At 41.9% G+C, this 18,261-nt stretch overlaps 1 protein-coding gene across 1 annotated transcript; it reads left to right on the forward strand.

The window, feature by feature from the left end:
* Positions 1-1,106: 1,106 nt before the first annotated feature.
* On the forward strand, positions 1,107-17,581 carry LOC106585592 (cGMP-dependent protein kinase 1). Its single transcript, XM_014171973.2, has 20 exons — positions 1,107-1,687; positions 1,957-2,169; positions 3,589-3,712; positions 3,966-4,132; positions 5,244-5,357; positions 7,588-7,693; positions 7,868-7,931; positions 8,314-8,391; positions 8,609-8,703; positions 9,240-9,305; positions 9,564-9,635; positions 9,878-9,974; positions 11,787-11,926; positions 12,187-12,276; positions 12,438-12,579; positions 13,874-14,037; positions 14,142-14,264; positions 14,366-14,428; positions 14,522-14,588; positions 17,170-17,581. Exons 2-20 carry the CDS (start codon positions 1,980-1,982, stop codon positions 17,266-17,268), a joined length of 2,061 nt encoding a protein of 686 aa, XP_014027448.2. The 5' UTR covers positions 1,107-1,687; positions 1,957-1,979; the 3' UTR covers positions 17,269-17,581.
* Positions 17,582-18,261: the final 680 nt, after the last annotated feature.

The following is an 18,261-nucleotide window of genomic DNA, read 5'->3' on the forward strand; positions in this document are numbered from 1 at the left end:
TACAGGGTCTGAGTCACTGGCTTACTGGTGCTCTTCCATGCCGTCCCTAGGAGGGGTGCGTCACTTGAGTGAGTTGAGTCACTGACGTGGTCTTCCTGTCTGGGTTGGCGCCCCCCTTGTGTTGTGCCATGGTAGAGATCTTTGTGGGCTATACTCAGCCTTGTCTCAGGATAGTAAGTTGGTGTTTGAAGATATCCCTCTAGTGGTGTGGGGGCTGTGCTTTGGCAATGTGGGTGGGGTTATATCCTGCCTGTTTGGCCCTGTCCGGGGGAACCATCGGATGGGGCCACAGTGTCTCCTGACCCCTCCTGTCTCAGCCTCCAGTATTTATGCTGCAGTAGTTTATGTGTCGGGGGGCTAGGGTCAGTCTGTTATATCTGGAGTATTTCTCCTGTCTTATCCGGTGTCCTGTGTGAATTTAAGTATGCTCTCTCTAATTCTTTCTTTCTTTCTTTCTTTCTTTCTTTCTTTCTTTCTTTCTTTCTTTCTTTCTTTCTTTCTTTCTTTCTTTCTTTCTTTCTTTCTTTCTTTCTTTCTCTCAGGGGACCTGAGCCCTGGGACCATGCCTCAGGACTACCTGGCATGATGACTCCTTGGTGTCCCCAGTCCACCTGGCTGTGCTGCTGCTCCAGTTTCAACTGTTCTGCCTGTGGCTATGGAACCCTGATCTGTTCACCGGACGTGCTACCTGTCCCAGACCTGCTGTTTTCAACTCTCTAGAGACAGCAGGAGCGGTAGAGATACTCTCAAAGATCGGTTATGAAAAGCCAACTGACATTTTCTCCTGAGGTGCTGACCTGGTGCACCCTCGACAACTACTGTGATTATTATTATTTGACCATGCTGGTCATTTATGAACATTTGAACATCTTGGCCATGTTCTGTTATAATCTCCACCCGGCACAGCCAGAAGAGGACTGGCCACCCCTCATAGCCTGGTTACTCTCTAGGTTTCTTCCTAGGTTTTGGCCTTTCTAGGGAGTTTTTCCTAGCCACCGTGCTTCTACACCTGCATTGTTTGCTGTTTGGGGTTTTAGGCTGGGTTTCTGTACAGCACTTTGTGGCATCAGCTGATGTAAGAAGGGCTATATAAATACATTTGATTTGATTTGATGTAGTAGTATTTCTTTATAACATTAGGTTATTAGAAATGTTGAACCTGCTCAGCAAATTCAGAAAAAAATCCTTACATATAGCCTTTATGCAATAGGGCTATGTGTACCACGATGCCAATTTGTAATATGATGACATGACATCCACGATTTTACCTACAAGAAACTTTGGAGAACAAACACCCCCTTACTATTGAGCGAGTCATGTAGGCTAATTAGTTACGAAAAACACTCTGAAAGGAGTGTGTCCCGTGTCTCGTGTCCCAATTAGGTACGAGAGCAATGTTGGGCGACGCGAGAGAACAGGGAATCTGAGAGCCAAGAGTAGCCTACTGGTGAGAGCGTTCAGGCGTCATCTATCCATAGTCTTTCTGTAGCTACACATATCCAATCTCCACTGACAGTATTGCAAGTGTCTGTGCTGCACCTGTCCATTCTTTTAAATCGAGCGAAAACAGAATCGAAAACAGTCAGCGACAGATGTGATTCAATTCGTTAAAACTAAAAGATAGACAGACTATACTGCAGGCATTCGATCCTCAGACTTTCTTGCTGATGTCCATCTGCTTAGACAGGTAGGTAAGTTATTTTACTTTGTGATTTTTTTTTTTGCTATGTGAAGTTAAAGTTGCATAACTGAATACATGTATACTCTTAAAAATGTGACATATTTTGTTGCGTACTATGCCTATTATTTAATCAACTGCATCCTTAGTAAGAAATTCGTTTTTGAGATGTCTTTTCAATCTAAGACAGTCTAATTAGAATGTTCTGAAATGAAACAAATAAAAAATGTACAATGTAACACACACTCTAAGTCTCTCATAATTCCCTTGCCGATCAGCTCTGCTCCGCTCTACAGAGGCAATGGGTACACTTCGAGACCTGCAGTTTGCCCTGCAACTGAAGATTGAGGAGCTTCGCCAGAGGGATACACTCATTGATGAGCTGGAGCTGGAGTTGGATGCCAAGGACGACTTGATTCGGAGGCTGCAGGGTGAACTGGACCGCTACAGGGCAACCATCACACCCCCAGAGTCTTCTGGAGCTATTGAAGGTAAAACATTATGCAAAAAGTATATCCACTTTTCAGGCAATGTTTTTCTTTTTCCACACCCTTTACTTTTTCCACATTTTGTTGTGTTACAGTCTGAAATAAAAATTGATGAATTTGAGATTTTGTGTCACAGGCCTACTTATACAGATTAATTAAAAATGAAAAGCTGAAATGTCTTGAGTCAATAAGTAACCAACCCCTTTGTTATGGCAAGCCTAAATAAGTTCAGGAGTAGAACTGTGCTCAACAAGTCACATCATAAGTTGCATGGACTCACTCTGTGTGTAATAATAGTATTTAACATGGTTTTTGAATGACTACCTCATCTCTGTACTCCACACATACGATTCAACCACAAAGACCTGGGAGGTTTTCCGATGCCTCACAAAGAAGGGCACCTATTGGTAGATGTGTAAAAAAAAACAGACATTGAATGTCCCTTTGAGCATGGTGAAGTTATTCACTACACTTTGGATGGTCTATCAATACACCCAGTCACTACAAAGCTACAGGCATCCTTCCTAACTCAGTTGCCGGAGACGAAGGAAAACGATCAGGGATTTCACCATGAGGCCAATGGTGACTTTAAAACTGTTACAGTTTAATGGCTGTGATAGGAGAAAACTGAGAATGGATCAACAATATTGTAGTTACTCCAAAGAAGGAAGCCTGTACAGAACTTAAGTAAAACAACCAAAAAATTGGCAAACAAAATGAACTTTATGTCCTAAATACAAAGCATTATGTTTGGGGAAAATCTAAGACTTAAAATGCTTGTCTTGTAATGATGAACAACCAACTTGACAGAGCTTGAAGAATAAAACAAATAATAATGTGAAAATATTGTACAATCCAGCTGTGCAAAGCTCTTGAAGACTTACCCAGAAAGACGCACAGCTGTAATCGCTGCCAAAAGTGATTTTCGCATGTATTGACTCAGGCGTGTGAATTCTTATGTAAATTAGATATTTCATTTTCAATACATTTGCAAAAATGTTTTCAGGTTGTCATTATGGGGTATTGTGTGTAGATGGGTGAGAAAATAAGTCAAGGGGTATGAATACTTTCTGAAGGCGCTGTATTTCTATATGTGCAGACACAGGATACATTGTATTGAGTGTCTGAATATGATGATTTTTTTCCTTTTTTCTTTATTTAACTAGGCAAGTCAGTTAAGAACAAATTCTTATTTACAATGACGGCCTATATGGGGAATAGTGGGTTAACTGTCTTGTTCAGGAGCAGAACGACAGACTTTTACCTTGCCAGCTCGGGGATTCGATCCAGCAACGCTCTAACCACTAGGCTACCTGCAAATACACTTTGTTTGGCTATTTGTTGTTTTTAGACTTAAATTGTGCTCCTTATATGTTGCACAAAGAAAGTGAGCAGAGAAATATATGTATTTGCTTGTTTCAGGGAATTCTGCACAGTGTGAAGAGATCCAGAGAACCAGAAGAAAGACCATATTGTCAAAGCCCCTCACTCAGGATCCAAGGCAACTTGCTTTGGCCACCCTGAAAAGCTACAACAAAAGCCATCAGTGAGAGAACACACTAAAGACACCGTTAGCCTTGGCAACATTCCCTTTTAACTGTTCCACTTGAGAAATGTGCTCCTAAAGGCCCTTAAGGCTGATCAAGTGGTACCTGCACAGACACAAACGTCAATAAGGATTTTCATTGATTTATACACACTGTATGAAACTTGGCTCAAGGCTTTAGAGCCTTTGTTGTCAAACACTAGCCACAGTGAAATTACTTATTGATTGCCTCACACACTCTTTACTCCTTCAGGTCACAGGAGCTGATTCAAACCTCCTTTTTAGAGAATGACTTTCTAAAGAACCTGGAAAGTGGGCAAATCCTGGCTATAATGGACTGTATGTACCCCACCACGGTCAACCAAGGCTGCTGCGTCATTCAAGAGGGAGACAGTGGAACTCTTGCCTATGTTCTAGAAGGTAACAAGTTAAATCAACAGTGGTTTAAAAGTGGTGAGTATAGTGTGGATTGGCAATACAGTCACTTCAAGGTCTTCTTGAATTTCCATGCATAGCCCCACTCTCAAAAGGAGGACTTAAGTATTCCCAAAGTCCCCAAGGTATAGTAATTGCTCAAGGTGTTTTGGTGAATGATTCTTTGAGCACTTGGTTCCACAATCTAAGAGCAGACACTTCTTGGTCTTTCATGTATGTTGATTGTTCGTTTTTTAAGTTTACTCAGAGATGTGCCCAGTAAATGTTACTCAAGTACACATCTCCCCCCTCCTCATTTCCTCCTCCCTCTGGCTCAAGTTGAGTTGGTATGCTCCTCTGTTAGTGCCGTCTGGCGCAATGAGGGGGAATGTTAGAATGACCTGTTTCTGGAAAGAGAGAGGGAGAGATGGTGTTGTGCATGATAAGCGGCATACAAAATGTTTAATGTCAGACAGGGACAGGGCAAGAGGCCCATTCATGATCGGCCCTGGTTTGCAATGCTCATTGATGCTGGAGCTCAGGCATTTCTCCTGCTACCCTCATATCTGATGTGACAGGCAATCGGGCATGGTTGTCCAATTTGCTTTTCTTGTTACCTGAGCCCTAGACTGTTTCTGTTTCTGCTGTGCTGTTGTAGATGAAAGTGTCTCTACCTGACACATGGCATATCTCAGACAGCTGCGTTCATCTGATTGTGTAAGTCACACTCCCTGTCAGCACCTGCAGCTGGGAGCTGGGTGAGGGGGGCTGAGCTAACGTGTGGTCACACCTCCTCAGCTGCCACCCTGCTGTTTCTATGGACGCCTCAGACTGCCATCACCGTCCTTTACCATCCTCCTCTGAAGGAGATCAAACAGCAACTGCACTGTCATACACACACATAGTCTAACACACACATGCCAATGCCATAAACACACACATGCAAACATAAACATGCACAAAGGTAAACACATACATGCATACTTAAACATAAGGACACCACGTATTGCTGCAACATCACTGGTGCACTTTGATTTTAAGCATTTGTAATCTGTTGATAACAATATATTCTGTATTTGCTACATTGTGTATTTGTGTTTAAATGGGCATTTAACAGAGGGGAAGATGGAGATGACCAAGGATGCCAATAAGCTTCTCACAATTGAACCAGGAAAAGTGTTTGGAGAATTGGCACTCCTGTACAGCTGCACCTACACCTACACTATATCAGGTACTGGAGCATTGTGCATGGAGTGTTGTGTAGTGTGGTTGTTCTATTCCTTTTGTAACAACAGCTGAAGTGAATGCAAAACATGTTGTCTTGAAATCCTTTCACAATTTTGCTGTGCTTGGATTGATTTTTCATTGGTCTAAAAAATGATTGTTCAAGAGAGCATCACCATCACAGACCAGCCTATTCCTCACAGCTGAGTAGATTTGGTGTCAGATTGGGAAGTTCTGTAGAATTTCAAATCAAAATAACTTTTTCAAACACTACATCACAGCTTCAAACACTACACTCCTCTGAGATGTGCGGAATAAGAAAACATATCTTTGGCTCATAAATGACCTGACTGCCTAACTCATCTCCTTTCTCAGTTCTCCTACTATTTATATAGTTTACTTGGAAATGGAAATTAACATACGCACATATGTATAATGATATATCAAAACAACACATTTTATTTGGTTACACATTTTCTCTTTATTGATTTCACTGCACTTTTCCTCATGACTGACCAAATATCCTCTCAACGAGACCTATTATTGCTCAGTGACTTGCACTTGATTTTCTCAATGGAAAATTAAATGTGTGCTATCGTCTCTCTACACTGTCTGTGCCCATAGCCCACTGGGAAACGCAGCCACTGCTGCTCACATCTGACCTGCTTTCACAAAGAAATAGGTTGACGGAATGGACAGAATCAGTGCAAATGAAAAAAATCTGTTCATTTCTCCCCCTCTTATAGTGTTTCCTTTGTCATCCTCCTGTCCTCTTTTCCACTGTGCCACCATGTCCATTTTCTCTTTCAGTGCATTGCCGGTTTCCTGTTTAATTGTATAGTACATTTATCTTTCAGTCAATCTCCCTCTCCCTATCTGTTCTCACAGCAACATTTCAATTTATGTTTCTTCTCTTTCTTCTGTATGCACTCTTCCCAACCCATTCCCTGGTTCTCCTGGCTGACCTGAAATTACTTTCCCTTTTTATGCCATCAAAGAACATCAATAAAGCTTTCTATCCTGTAGTCTAAAATCACTCTAACAGTAAGAGGTTTAGGTGAAAAAATGTGTTCCCTGATTTGACATTCATGGTCACACAGGTTGTTCTTCCCAGAAAATGGCAAAGAGTATGACATTTAAAAGGGTTAGACTAATATCTGACATTCACATTTTAGACTCAAATATACACGTCACAATTCCCACCAAGTGGGTTAACCCTATTGGCACGATAGGGTGTTTGCCTTTTCACATCAGTGACCTGGGTTCGCTTCCCTGCCTAGCTGCCCTACCGTTCAGTACATTGGTGTCCGAAGTGGGATGGCAGTCGTCGAGACCATGGGAACGCATGGCCAGACGTGTGAGGGGGCTGCAGTAGTGATGAAGCACGGGGACATGCCTTCCCGTTCGAAGGCAGCAGTGTAGTGACCCTTGCTATATGAACCACGTTAGAATTCCCACCAAGTGGGTTAACCCTATTGGCGCAGTGCGTAGGCCAGCGACCCGGGTTCACTTCCCTGCCGTTCGCTACAATACTACGTACCATCTAAAGAGAACAATGGCATGTTGATTTCCCACTGTGCTTTCATTACCAACTTAAATAATGGCATGATTGGGAGGGGAAGGACTAGAAGGATGGGAGTTGTACGACCAGTACAGGACGGAGGCTCCTGGTCGCACAAAGCCCTGCTGAATCAATTCATCTGAATCATTATTAATTTACAACATCTCTATCAGAGTTCCATTACTGTCTGCCCACAGAACAGACAAAGGAAGAGAGGAAGGCTGCGTGGGGAATGTAATCTATAATCTGTCCTCCTTATTCTTTTATCCACAACACTTTCAAAGAAAGGATCACAAACACTCAGACATTCCTTTTAAGAGTACAGGAAACATTTATAGCAGTGTTATGTAACTGTGTTTTTAGGAGTAAATTGTTTGTAGAGCCTCGTTTGCAAACCCGGCCTTGACATCTATTTATAGAGATGAAAATGTTGTGAAATAGAAGACATTTGCTAAGTCCCCTAGCCTTACATTGTAATGCAACAGAGGGTACTATCTATAATACTAACATAAACTGTAAGGGTAAGAATTACAATTTCCACTCAACACACATACGGTATACTCACAGAATACAGAATACATTCATCCCTAAAGATATTTCTGTTTCTTCCTACCACTGCTTTTGACATTGTGTGATTTGGAAGATCTTCTTTACCATTCCCTGTCTTTCTCTGCAGCCCTAAAAAACAGCATGTTGTGGGTAATTGACCGGCAGAGCTTTCAGACCATCATGGTGCAGAGTGGCCTCAGCAGACTGGCCCAGTTCAGAGAGCTCCTCTGCAGGTCAATACCACCCTCATCACTACACAAGGAAAATATATATCTGTGTAAAATTGAATATACATATTTGTGTAGAATTGACACTAATCTACAATCTACGCCACTAAAGTAGAACTGTTAAAATGTAATATGTTGTGAGTCAGTCGTCCTGCTGTTTGTGTGTTTGTCTGGCTGCAGAGTACCCTTCCTGCGCTCACTGCCAGAGGATGTGCTCATGAAAGTGTCTGATATTTTGGAAGAGGTACAGAACATGAATCTATTATACACATTCACTCCTCAGATTCACTAACACAACATTCTGTAGAAAAGCCATGTTCCACAAACAGAATCTAGCTAGCTAATGATTTTTGTATGTCTTCCAAATAATTATTACCCATCTGCTATGCATTCTCTGTTGACAGTTTACAGGCATATTTGCATTGCATTGGTGGCCTAATCAGGTTGGCACACAGACAACATATCTGTGTTGATTGGTTGGTGATGTACACATGCCAGGATTCTAAACATCTCACATGCTACATATCCCTTCTCCCCCTGCTGTCATACTGTTACTTATATCTAACTCCCATAACTCCCATCATTTTCCCATCTATCCACCATCTCTCACCTGTCTGTCTCAACAGAGTCGCTACAGTGAAGGTGATTATATTATTCGCCAGGGTGCCACAGGGGACACGTTCTACATCATCAGTAGTGGCCAGGTAAGGATGAGGATGGCTGAACCTTACCTTGAACTCAATAAACAAGCTTCAACTAGTGGAGGACAGAAATAGGCATCTGCAGGGGTTAGTCTGACACAACAACTGTACTGGCACAGATGGTGCTAATTAATCCGTGCATCGCCACATTTCAAAGATGGCATGAAAGAGACAAGATAGATAAGCCGTCTCTACCCCCTCTATCTGCCTCCCGACCTAGGTGAAGGTGACAGAGAACAAGTCAGCCAATGAAGAGGCAGTACTCCTGTCAACTCTCTCTGAGGGCCATTGGTTTGGAGAGAAAGCACTGAGGGGGTGAGAAACAGTAATACATCATGTGCTTTTATCCAAAGGTCTGTTATACAGCAGCTTACATTCGTACACATTACATGGCTTGATATACATTGACATACTAGCTCTCTCGTATCACAAATCTCAATAACCACTAGACAGTTGTAGTTACAGAGTAATAGAACATACATACATTATACTGTATGTATAATTCAGCTATTACTAAGCCAACATTGTCCAAGTTTGATTGACGGAATCATCTGGGGAATGAGACATACTCTCTCCATTTGATTGCATTTTGCTCATCATGTTGTCCCTCATAATCAACTACAATCAATAGGACAGTGTGAGCTAGTGCAATATGCAAATTCATAATGAAACTATGGAGGTCAATGGATTTGAGAAAATGATAGTAATAAAAGCAACACAGGGTCTCACAGATTTCAAAACAATATTCTGAGCGATAACATTTTCTGTCTGCATGGTGTCAGTGCTGTTGTCATTTATTGCAATGCCATTTTGATAACCTTTCAATTACAAACCTTTTGTTCGATTTCCAGAGAGGATGTGCGGACAGTGAATGTAATTGCTGCTGGTGATGTCACATGCCTGGTTGTGGATAGAGAGTAAGTGATTTGTTTAGACTATGGCATGATTATTTAAGAATGTTGGACTTTCTGCTTCAATCTTATTTGTAGAATATGTAGTACAGATCTCCAACATGCACACTATGCCCCACCACAGTGACCCCCAAGCACACAATGCCCCACCACAGTGACCCCCAAGCACACAATGCCAGTATAGTTTTTCTAAGCCACTTTGTTATGATGTGAAAATTGTTAAAAATGTTTTAAGTGACCTGAGACCATATCATCTTTCATCAGGTCTTTCAAAAAGATCATAGGTTTGGTAGAGGACAGTCATAATGTGCACAAGAGCAGCGAACTCAAAGGCCAGTAAGTAGCAACTGAAACTATAGGTAACACTTTCCAGCCAACAGGTATATTGCGTTAGTACTTGTTATAAGCATGGTATAAACCTTTATAATGTCTTATCATAAGGCTTACATGTTTTGTCTCTCTATCTCTCTGTTTATATTTTAATGAGCCTTGATCCAAATGAACCATTTTTATGGATTTAACCTTTATTTAGAACAAGTAAAGCAGCATTGGCTAATTCATCATTTCCATGTGAGCAGGTCAGAGGAAGATGCAGCTCTCCTATCCAACGCGTCTCTCAGAGATTTCCAGGTCATCTGTAACCTAGGAGAGGGAGAAACCGGTCATTCAGAGCTGGTGAGTTGTTTCAAGTTTTATTAGTAGTATGTACGGGATATGCATGGAATACATCATCCAAGGAAATGCTTACTTGCAGGTTCCTTCTTGACAATGCAACAACAATAAATAATAATAAAAGATAAGAATACAAACATATAGTAAATGGCAGTAGAATAGAATAAACATTTTAGCATAAGTATTATACAGGAAGGCACAATTTATAGTCCAATATTTACACGTGTATTGGGGAAGGGGGACAGTGTATAAACTGAGCCGTATAACAAGAGTCTGTTAGCAGCACTTGTGTGTGTGTGTAGCATGAATGTATACGCGTGTGTGTATGTCTGTCTGGGTGTGTGCATGACTGAGGGCATGTGTGCTAAGGTGCAGAGAATCAGAGCAGATGGTCAGTCCAGTTCAATTGTTCAGCAGTCTGATGGCTTGTAGATAGAAACTGTCTCTGAACCTGTTGGTATCAGACCTCATGCTCCGATACCGTCTGTCCAATGGTAAGGGAGAGAACAGTTCGTGGCTGGGGTTTGTGGGGCCCTTGAGGATGCTGTGTGACTTCCTCAGGCACCGTTTCAAGTAGATGTCCTGGATGGGTGGGAGCACGGTCCCAGTGATGTACTGGGCTGTTTTCATCACCCGCAGGAGGGGCTCTCAATGGTGCAGAGGTAGTATTTGGAGAGAATTTCTTCAGCCGCCTTAAGAAGTAGAGACTCTGTTGCGCCCTCTTGACAAGAATGGTGGTGGTGTTGGTCCATGACAAGTCCTCTGTGATGTGGACGCAGAGGAACTTAAAACTCGTGACTCTCTCTACTGCAATCCCGTTGATGCCGAACAGGTCAACAATCAACTCCTTTGTTTTTCTGACGTTGAGGTCTTTGTCATGTCACCATAATGCCAGTTCACTTACCTCCACCCCATAGGGTGACTTGTCGTTGTTAGTTATCAGGCCTACAACCGCGGTGTCATCAGCAAACTTGAGGAGTTGGTGTAGTGCAAAGCCACGCAGTCGTGGGTGAACAGGGAGTACAGCAGAGGACTGAGGACACACATCTGGGGGGGCCCTGTGTTAAGAGAGTGTAATCACTTGGTGGTCGGGAGCAGTGAGAGTATTCCTGGATGGTTGGGTATTGTCTGCCTCGAAGCGAGCATAGAATGTGTTAAGTTTGTCTGTGAGGGAGGCTTCGGTGGGCAACGTACAGCTGTATTTACAGCTGGATTTGTGATGCGAGTCTGAGTTGTCGACCATCAATTCAAGTTTGAGTCTGTATTGTTGTTTTGCGTCCCGAATGTATTGAGCTCATACCTGCTTGTCTTGTATGCGCTGTGCACAGCCGAGTCATCAGGGTTTGTTCTGCTGACATTGAATGCTGAAATACGGGCTCTCACCATTGTACGGATATCGCCGTTCATCCATGGTTTTTGATTGGGGTATGTCCGGATTATTATTGTGGGTACAACATCATCAACACATATCCTAATGAAGCCTGTGACTGACGATGTATATTAATGTTGATGGATGAGTCCTGGGTGGATGAATTTTTGAACATATTCCAAGCATTATTCTCAAAACAATTCTGCAGCATTGAGTCTGCCTCCTCTGTCCAGCGCCTCACTATTCTCTGTGTTGGTGGCTCCCTCTTGAGTTTCTGCTTGTAGGCGGGAAGTAGGAATACCGACGTGGTCTAATTGGCCGAAGTTGGGAGTAAGTAGTGGGTCAAGCTTGAAACTGTGTCAGTAAATCCCAGTGCATTATTGGCTGGTTTTCATGTTGCTTTTAATGGATTAACCTACATGTTGATGTTTTTGCATTCCTTCTAGGTACAGCTTAAGACCAACACCAACTGCCCGTTCACCATGAGGGTGTTGAGGAAGCATCAGATCCTAAGCACTGCTCAACAGGAGTGCATCCTGAGGGAAAGACACATCCTCATGGCAGCTCATAGTCCATTCATCGTCAGGTGTGCTGTGCACCCAACCACCAGCCAAACATACCTAGGACGGGATTCAAACCTATCGCTAGTTATAGGCATTGTGGCTTAGGCAATGTTCCCACGTTCGCGGAGATCCCATTCACTGTATTAATGCTGCATATATCGGCTCTTTTTTTTTCTTCTCAATCACCTGCGATCGGACTGAATCCTTGCACTAATCTTAGATTGGTTAACTCACTATATGCTTATCAACTGGACAACACCTGTGTTTTCTTTGCCACTCCTAGGTTACACCGTACCTTCCGAGATGCAAAGTGCCTATACATGCTGACAGAAGCTTGTCTAGGTGGTGAGCTCTGGAATCTACTGAAAGACAGGTACTGCTAACTTCACTACTGTCTACTACATGTTATTTTTGTATATTTTACAGTATGGATTTTATAACTGAATTGATAGTGTTTGAATTCTTATTTTTAGGGCACAACATTAGTATGTCCCACTTTCTAATCACTATTGTGCTCTTGTTCCTACATTTCAGAGGCTCGTTTGATGACAGTAGCACACGTTTTTACACTGCCTGTGTTGTTGAGGCCCTTATCTTCCTGCACCACAACAGTATCGCATACAGGGATCTGAAGCCTGAGAATGTAGTTCTGGACCAGCGTGGATATGCCAAAGTGGTAACATGACTAGAGCTCCTTTCACTGCATTTCAAACCCACACAAGATGGAGAAGGGTACATTCTTAGAATGTAATATAGTAATTGTCAATTTTGCACAAGGTTACACAAAGAAATATAGTACTTTCAAAGGTTACATTTACAGTGCATTCGGAAAGTATTCAGACCCCTTTATTTTTTACACATTTTGTTACGTTACAGCCTTATTCTAAAATTGATTAAATCGCCCCCCCAATCAATCTACACACAATACCTGGCCACTCTACCATCAGGGAGGTGACCAAGAACCTGATGGTCTCTCTGACAGAGCTCCAGAATTCATCTGTGGAGATGGGAGAACCTTCCAGAAGGACAACCATCTCTGCAGCATTCCACCAATCAGGCCCTAATGGTAGAGTGGCCCACTTGGAGTTTGCCAAAAGACAACTAAAGACTCTCAGATCATGAGAAACAAGATTCTCTGGTCTAATGAAACCAAGATTGAACTATTTGGCCTGAATGCCAAGAGTCACATCTTGAGGAAACCAGGCACCGCTCATCACCTGGCCAATACCATCCCTACAGGTGGTGGCAGCATCATGCTGTGGGGATGATTTTCAGCAGCAGGGACTGGGAGATTAGTGAGGATTGAGGGAAAGATGAACGGAGCAAAGTACAGAGATCCTTGATGAAAACCTGCTCCATAGCGCTCAGGACCTCAGACTGGGGGGAAGGTTCACCTTCCAACAGGACAACGACCCTAAGCACACAGCCAACACAACGCAGGAGTGGCTTTGGGACAAGTCTCTGAATGTCCTTGAGTGACCCAGCCAGAGCCTGGACTTGAACCCGATCGAACATCTCTGGAAAGACCTGAAAATAGCTGTGCAGCGACACTCCCCATCCGACCTGACGGAGCTTGAGAGGATCTGCAGAGAATAATGGGAGAGCTTGTAGCGTCATACCCAAGAAGACACAAGGCAGTAATCACTGCCAAAGTTGCTTCAACAAAGAACTGAGAAAAGGGTCTAAATACTTATGTAAATGTCATATTTCCGTTTGTTTTGTTTTTATACATTTTCAAAAAATTCTAAAAACCTGTTTTTGCTTTGTCACTATGGGGTATTGTGGGTAGATTGATGAAGAAAAAAAACAATATAATACATTTTAGAATAAGGCTGTAATGTAACAAAATGGGGGTAAAATCAAGGAGTCTGAATAATCTATGGAAAATATCACTTTGGAAAATATATGTTATGGATCCATTGAGATACTGAACATCGATATTCATGACTTGACTGTGCTACTATTCCTAGGTGGGGTTTGGTTGTGCTAAGAAAGTGGGCTTGGGTAAGAAAACGTGGACGTTCTGTGGCACACCTGACTATGTGGCCCCTGAGATAATCCTGAACAAGGGGCACAGTGTGTCTGCAGATCTCTGGTCTCTAGGCGTCTTCGTGTTTGAACTGCTGAGTGGAAGGTGCGATTATAAGACAGTTCATTTCTCTCCAGAGCTCCAGTTTTTTGTTCTCGTCTCTGTCAGTCATTCTCGTAGATGTCTCTTCCCAATCTTTACCTTTCCAGTCTCCCATTCTGTGGCCCTGATCCTATGAAGACTTTCACAGCCACCATCCGTGGGATTGACCTGGTTGAATTCCCAAAAACCATCAGTAAGAGTGCCTCAAGCCTGATCAAGAAGCTCTGCAGGTGTGACACATTAAGCAATGACTGAAAACAGACATTCATTGTATCACACTTCCTCAGCTATTAGTTGTGTGTCATGATGACTCTCTGTCCTGGTCTCTCAGGAACAACCCTGCAGAGAGACTGGGGAACCAGAGAAACGGGGCCAAGGACATCCAGAAGCACAAGTAAGATGAAAGGCTGAGATGAAAACATCAGACTGTGTCAATGTCATCTATATAGCAGCAGCTTATAGTCTTTTATCTTGTTCTTTCTTTCAGGTGGTTTGAAGGTTTCAACTGGGAAGGACTTCGCAAAGGCACTTTGTCTCCACCAATCATACCGAAAGTAAGTACTTGGCAGAGCTACAGTTGAAGGTCGGAGGTTTACATACACCTTAGCCAAATACATGTAAACTCAGTTTTTCACAATTCCTGACATTTAATCCTAGTAAAAATTCCCTGTCTTAGGTCAGTTAGGATCACCACTTTATTTTAAGAATGTGAAATATCAGAATAATAGTAGAGAATGATTTATTTGAGCTTTTATTTCTTTCATCACATTCCCAGTGGGTCAGAGGTTTACATACACTTATTAGTATGTGGTAGCATTGCCTTTAAATTATTTATCTTGGGTCAAACGTTTCGGGTAACCTTCCACAAGCTTTCCACAATAAGTTGGGTGAATTTTGGCCCATTCCTTACTGACAGAGCTGGTGTAACTGAGTCAGGTTTGTAGGCCTCCTTGCTCCCACACACTTTTTCAGTTCTGCCCACAACTTTTCTATGGGATTGAGGTCAGGGCTTTGTGATGGCCACTCCAATACCTTGACTTTATTGTCCATAAGCCATTTTGCCACAACTTTGGAAGTACACTTGGGGTCATTGTCCATTTGAAAGACCCAAAGACCTCAATCCTATAGAAAATGTGTTGGTAGAACTGAAAAAGCGTGTACGAGCAAGGAGGCCAACAAATCTGACTCAGTTACACCAGCTCTGTCAGGAGGAATGGGCCAAAATTCACCCAACTTATTGTGGGAAGCTTGTGGAAGGCTACCCAAAACGTTTGACCCAAGTTAAACAATTTCAAGGCAACGCTGCCAAATACTAATTGAGTATATGTAAACTTCTGACTCACTGGGAATGTGATGAAAGAAATCAAAGCTGAAATAAAGCATTCTCTCTAAGATTATTCTGACCTAACTGGCCTAAGACAGGGAATTTTTACTAGGATTAAATGTCAGGAATTGTGAAAAACTGAGTTTAAATGTATTTGGCTAAGGTGTATGTAAACTTCTGACTTCAACTCTATATAGTACCAGTCAAAAGTTTGGACACACCTACTCATTCCAGGGTTTTTCTTTATTTATACTATTTTTTATATTGTAGAATAAATAGTGAAGACATCAAAACTATGAAATAACACATATGGAATCATGTAGTAACCAAAAAAGTGTTAAACAAATGAAAATATTTTATATTGAGATTCTTCAAAGTAGCCCCCCTTTGCCTTGATGACAGCTTTGCACAGTCTTGGCATTTTCTCAACCAGCTTCATGAGGTAGTCACCTGGAATGCATTTCAATTAACAGTTATGCCTTGTTAAAAGTTAATTTGTGGAATTCCTTTCCTTAATGCGTTTGAGCCAATCAGTTGTGTTGTGACAAGCTAGGGGTGTTATACAGAAGATATCCCTATTTGGTAAAAGACCAAGTCCATATAATGGTAAGAACAGCTCAAATAAGCAAAGAGAAATGACAGTCCATCATTACTTTAAGACATGAAGGTCAGTCAATCCGGAAAATGTCAAGAACTTTGAAAGTTTCTTCAAGTGCAGTTGCAAAAACCATCAAGTGCTATGATGAAACTGGCTCTCATGAGGATCGCCACAGGAAAGGAAGACCCAGAGTTACCTTTGCTGCAGAGGATAAGTTCATTACAGTTACCAGCCTCAGAAATTGCTGCCCAAATAAATGCTTCACAGAATTTAAGTTACAGACACATCTCAACATCAACTGTTCAGAGGAGACTGCGTGAATCAGGCCTTCGTGGTCGAATTGCTGCAAGGAACCACTACTAAAGGACACCAACAATAAGAAGATACTTGCTTGGGCCAAGAAACACGAGCAATGCACATTAGACCGGTGGAAATCTGTCCTTTGATCTGATGAATCCATATTTGAGATTCTTGGTTCCAACCGCCGTGTCTTTGTGAGACGCAGAGTAGGTGAACGGATGATCTCCGCATGTGTGGTTCCCACTGTGAAGCATGGTGGAGGAGGTGTGATGGTGTGGGGGTGCTTTGCTGGTGACACTGTCTGATTTATTTTGAATTCAAGGCACACTTAACCAGCATGGCTACCACAGAATTCTGCAGCAATATGCCATCCCATCTGGTTTGCAAATAGTGGGACTATCATTTGTTTTTCAACAGGACAATGACCCAACACACCTCCAGGCTGTGTAAGGGCTATGTGACCAAGAAGGAGAGTGATGGAGTGCTGCATCAGATGACCTGGCCTCCGCAATCACCCGACCTCAACCCAATTGAGATGGTTTGGGATGAGTTGGACCACAGAGTGAAGGAAAAGCAGCCAACAAGTGCTCAGCATATGTGGGAACTCCTTCAAGACTGCTGGAAAAGCATTCCAGGTGAAGCTGGTTGAGAGAATGCCAAGCATGTGCAAAGCTGTCATCAAGGGCGGCTGCTTTGAAGAATCAAAAATATTTTTGATTCCATATGTGTTATTTCATAGTTTTGATGTCTTCACTCTTAATCTACAATGTCAAAAATAGTAAAAAGAATGAAAATCCCTTGAATGAGTAGGTGTGTCTAAACTTTTGACTGGTACTAAAATAATCAGATGTTGACTATATATATATATATACTTGCATATTGTATTTTACCATTAGAAATATTATTTTTTCAGTTCATCAGTCACTTGGAGGACAGCAAATTGGACTCCTTCACTGACATCCTCGAGGACTCACCAGCTGTTGAGGACTCAGACTGGGACATAGATTTCTGATTGAACAATATAATGCTGATCTGGGTTGAATCCTACACATGATCTGATACGAAAATATAATTTTTGGTACTGGAAATAAATTCAATCGAAGAGACAGAGCAATGGAATGTCATTGTGTTCAGCATTCTTTTATTTCAACTGGTTAGAATATTTTGTAATTCCATATTTACAAAATTTTTGTGAACTAGCAAAGAAGTGAATGTTGATAGCTGTTCCTGTATTATCATGTGATATTTCTTATTTTGTATTATTGTTTTACCAAAAGTGTTATGTAGGCATTTTCAATTCATAAACCTATGAGTAAACATCTGAATATTTGCAATTAAGTAAACAAACTAATAATAATCTGAGCTTTATCATGTGAATGCATTCAATAACTGGTTGTTAAATCATAGGGTGTTTTAAAGCACTTTAATTTAAAAAAAAAAATTTAATCACCTCCAGCATTTGTTGAGTTGAGATATAAAGTGCTTTACTAATTCAATAGCTTTTTTTTCTCTCATGATCATTTATTTCAAGAGCAATAGACTAGCTGCAGACCTCATCTCTCAGGCCCCTCATCTCTCAGGCCCCTCTCTATACTGCCACGTACTGGAGACCTCATCGCTCAGGTCCTTCTCATCGCTCAGGCCCCTACCCTTCATCTCTCAGGCCCCTACCCCTCATCTCTCAGGCCCCTCAGTGACGAACCGCCCAGGAAAAATGAACCCCCTCTTTCAAAAGGCTATTGGATGCTTCTCTTTCTATTGGCTCGTGACTACTTTATCGTTCTACGGGTCGCAGTAGCAGCCATTTTTTGAAAGGCTACTGTTCCTGATTTATATTCTTATTTGTAAGTATTTTGTTCATGGAATGCCTTTCATGTCGCTATCCCAATTGTTTCATTGACTTGTTTATTTCATTCTATTTGGGAGACAACAAATTGAACCCTATTTTGCATTATTGAAGAATTGTGAATTATGTTGGATGATGACGATAATCCTGTCTGACATG

This window comes from Salmo salar, chromosome ssa24 (genome assembly GCF_905237065.1).
Source record: "Salmo salar chromosome ssa24, Ssal_v3.1, whole genome shotgun sequence".
NCBI lineage: Eukaryota > Metazoa > Chordata > Actinopteri > Salmoniformes > Salmonidae > Salmo > Salmo salar.